At 56.0% G+C, this 4,092-nt stretch overlaps 1 protein-coding gene across 1 annotated transcript; it reads left to right on the top strand.

Moving 5' to 3' along the window:
- The first annotated feature begins 144 nt into the window (after positions 1-144).
- GGTG_14259 (TTK protein kinase) lies at positions 145-3,906 on the top strand. The gene is made up of 2 exons (XM_009232186.1): positions 145-2,357; positions 2,447-3,906. Exons 1-2 carry the CDS (start codon positions 525-527, stop codon positions 3,287-3,289), a joined length of 2,676 nt encoding a protein of 891 aa, XP_009230450.1. The 5' UTR covers positions 145-524; the 3' UTR covers positions 3,290-3,906.
- The last annotated feature ends 186 nt before the right edge of the window (positions 3,907-4,092 follow it).

Genomic DNA, 4,092 nt, shown 5'->3' with positions numbered 1-4,092 from the left:
GGGGGGGGTCAGGAAAGCGAGCCTACCAGCGTCCAATTAGCTATGACATGCGATCTTGCCGCGATGCGGATGTAAATGCAGGTGCAAGGGTTCGCGTCCCATAAACTCAAGCGCGGATGGTTGCTCCCGGCAACGGGGGAGCAGATTTCATTGGTTCATAACCCTTGATTGGGCCCATACGCCAACCTCGGCTGTGCGTCTTGTAATCAACCCCAACGCCCTTCTAGTTTGGGCCGCTCCTATGGCGTCGATATCAATCCGCAGTCCTGCTTGCCGCTGACGCGCCGTGTTTCGATCCACGACACCGAGGAGTTTTGTTCCCGCGAGGTTATACCATCGACAACTTTGGCAGGGCTTGCCTGGACGCATTTGGGTCGGTTTACATCTGACGCGTCTTCTTTAACTCCGTCGAATTTATTCCCAACCACCCGCGAAAGACATCAATTACTGGCGCCCTCTCTCCGTCTGGGGTGTCTTCAACAATTCCCCTGTCATCTTGGCTGCCACTGCCGGCTAGCATCTCAATGGCCACCGCGGCATCTCCAACGCCGATGGGCACAAGCAGCCAGTACGCCATGGGCAGGAGGACATCTGCTAGGCAGGCACTGAGGAGGCCACCATCACGGTCCCAACTAAGCCGGGCCGAATCGAATGCTCCCACAAGCAACACCAACTCACTGGGCCCTCAACCTGAACACTTCGCCACTTTGAACGACAGCTCCGACGACGAGATCCCTGTGCCTATGAAGCTCAGCGCTCTCACCAAGGCCCTACTTGATGATGGCGGTGCCTCAGCCGCCCCCCGGGCCGCTGCCGTCCCGCAATCTTCTGCTCCTGTCGCATCTGCGGCTCGGAAGAGAGTTGTGCTGAGCAGGTCTACGTCAGCCTCATTAGAGGAGAGGGGCAACGAGGGTGATGCGCGGCGCCACGTTCGATCTGGCAGTGCCCAACTCACATCATCGCCAAGCCGGGGGACTGGGGATAGCTCCGTACCGCGAAAACGGGTGATCCGGTTGAGCACCACCAACACGACTCCTGGTGGATCCAGTCTACAAACGCGTCTTCGCAGGTCGACTTCGACTCAACGCAAGAGGCCAGCGAGCAGGGACAGGAGCGTTGAGAGGGATGGCGCGGGCGTACCGGAACCAAGTTCCAACTCGGAGCCTCTTGTTGGCCCCAGCCTTGGCGCGAATGTAAACACCCCCTCGAATGGCCCACGCCGGGTTCACATCATCACTGGGTCTTCTGGCGCTCGGGGAGCCCCAAGTTTTGGCTCCGCCGGGACCTCGAAGCCTCTCGGCACTGGTACACACAGCGATCGGGAAGATGCCGAAGAGCCACGAACGGGGGCCAGATCCCGCTCGTCTTTGACCCAGGGCAGCGCCTCACGTTACGGCACGAGCAATGGGAGAAAGGTAGACGACACCGCAGCCCCGCAGAGCTCCATGCGGATACGACGGATTGGAAAGGTCCCTGGAAGCTTTCTCAGTGGTCCCGCCCGCCGGGGCAGAAGGAGGCAGAGCGAGGAGGATAATAGCCCCGCGGAAGAGGACGGAGAAGGTCTTGAGGGAAACCTTGGATCTGGGCGGGAGCTTGAGGATCTACCTCCATCGCAGTCCGATGCTGCGCCGCCGTCATCATCATTCTACCCCACCAGTTACCGAGAACTCGCTGTCGCGTCAGGGAGTCCTGTTAGCGTCAAGGATCTTGGTAGGGCTGCGTTGAGGCCAAATCCGTCCCTGACTGGGATGGACTCCAGTCGTGACAAGGACGTCAAGCGCCCGGCGGCGTTGGGGCATGGTGATGGCCCGCCGCCATTTTCAGTTCCTTCGATTACCGATCAAGAGAACGCAGCCGCGGCAGTTCTCGCCAGGTCAAGAGGCATCGTAGTGCCGAATGCGATCCATGACAAATCGCAAAAAGATATCCAAGACTCCCTGGGAATGTCTCCGGCAGAGCGCAAGGCTCTTGGTCAGATAAGCCGAAATACCCCCCTCCGCCCAGCCCCGCCACCGCCTCCGCCCAAGATGAGCGTGCTGGACGCGGCCACGTCCACGGCCGGGGCCGCGACAACAGCCCAGGCCAGTAAGAGGCAACGTGTTCTTCTCAAAGTCAATGGTCGGGCATACCAGAGGCTCGACTGCATCGGTCGGGGAGGCAGCGCGAAAGTTTACCGGGTCACGGCTGAGAACGGCAAGATGTTTGCCCTGAAGCGCGTTTCTCTGGAAAATGCGGACACGAGCGCTGTCAAGGGGTTCCTGGGCGAGATTGAGCTTCTGAGGCGGCTCTCGGGCGTTGACCGGGTGATCCAGATGTACGACTCGGAACTGAACCAGGAGAAGCAGATGCTGAGCGTGGTAAGTTCACTAGCCAATGACGAGGCGTTGCCTCTTATTTATTCCCAACCTATCTTGTGAGCTCTTGTCTAACCCTATCATCTTAACAGCTCATGGAGATGGGAGAGCTTGACCTCGGGGACCTTCTTAAGTCAAGGAATGGTATCCAGGAGGAATCCCGCCTGGATCCAGTCTTCGTCAGGTTCTGTTGGAAGGAGATGCTCGAGTGTCTTCAAGCCGTTCACAGTTGCGATATTGTCCATTCGGATCTCAAGCCGGCAAACTTTGTCATGGTCAAGGGGCGACTGAAGCTAATAGACTTTGGCATTGCCGGAGCTATCCAGACGGATGAGACGGTCAACGTACACCGGGAGAACCAGATCGGCACCCCAAACTACATGTCTCCCGAGTCTCTGATGGATTCACAGCATTACGCGGCTACTGCAGCCAACAACGGACGCCCCGACCGCTCTCACGGCCGCGCAAAGCTCATGAAGATCGGCAAGCCCAGTGACGTATGGAGTCTCGGCTGTATCCTTTACCAGCTCGTCTACGGGACTCCCCCCTTTGGTCATATTCCCAACCAGCTGGCTCGCTGTCAAGCCATCATTGCCTGGGACCACAAGATCACTTTTCGCGAGAAGGGGACCGGCGGTGTCTCCGTTCCTCCGTCTCTTATCGACGCCATGAAGCGGTGTCTAGTCCGCGACCAGCAGTTCCGGCCTACTTGCGAGCAGCTCCTCGCGGAGCAGGATCCCTTCCTCTACCCCCAAGAGATCGACATGGAACGGGTTGTGCCCGTGACTGAGGAGCTGCTGGCCCGTGTTATTCACAGTGTCGTTGCTCGGTGTCGCGAAAGAATGCCGACAGATGGGGAGCTCATGTCGGCATGGCCTGCGGCATACTGGTCATCAGTGAAGAAAAGTCTAGCCACGAAAGAACAAAGGCCATGATACTTGATGCTATTAGACGCGCACAGGATGCAGCCTAGCATGCTTGGTTCGGAGTTCAGTTTGCAACTTGTATCTTGACAAGTCACACTCAGTCCTCTCTTTTTGTTGTCACTGCATCCCGTCATTTTCAGCCCTCTTCCTTTCCCCTTCGCTCTTTTTGTCTACCTCTTAATGATGTTTTGATTCTTCCAATGCAGCCTTACATTAATCATGTCCCCAATTGGAAAGGTTACTCAATTCGAAGTTCTGAGCTTGTTGATAGGTGAAATGATAAAGCAGATCGTTCCCTTGCAAGTGGTAAAAAAGGGAGAAAAAAAGCATTCTTGTCTACGGAACAGTTGCTGCCGGGCTCCTCGATATGGGGGCAATGCTTGTATAACATTCTCAATGGCGCTGTGGTATCCTAAATTATGTACAAAAAAAAAAAAAAACCTATCCTGTCGCTCCATCGGACACAACGACCAGGACTACGCCAATAAGCCTCGCCTAGGACTAGAGCCCGCAAACCGCTATCAACCTCCAAGTGCCATGTTGATACCACTTAATCCTCTGGATCTACCACATGTGTCACCCTATGGCAGCGACACGCTAGGCATATTCGCTCAAGCGTTTACCGGCTCCCATGAATATGCTGGGAGAATATTCACTCAGGGTTGCCTCAGCTGTGCAACAAGCCCGTTAGGGCGAGTGTTTGAGAAAGTGGGACAGTATAATACAAGGTATCAATCGCCATTCGCTACGCCTCTCTTCCTACCCGCGCCCCTATCCCTTTCTTACTCTTTTTGTCTTTTTTCTTTTCTTCC

This window comes from Gaeumannomyces tritici, assembly GCF_000145635.1.
Source record: "Gaeumannomyces tritici R3-111a-1 unplaced genomic scaffold supercont2.204, whole genome shotgun sequence".
Lineage (NCBI taxonomy): Eukaryota > Fungi > Ascomycota > Sordariomycetes > Magnaporthales > Magnaporthaceae > Gaeumannomyces > Gaeumannomyces tritici.
The sequence above is the reverse complement of the archived record's forward strand: the minus strand, read 5'-3'. Positions and strand labels throughout refer to the sequence as shown.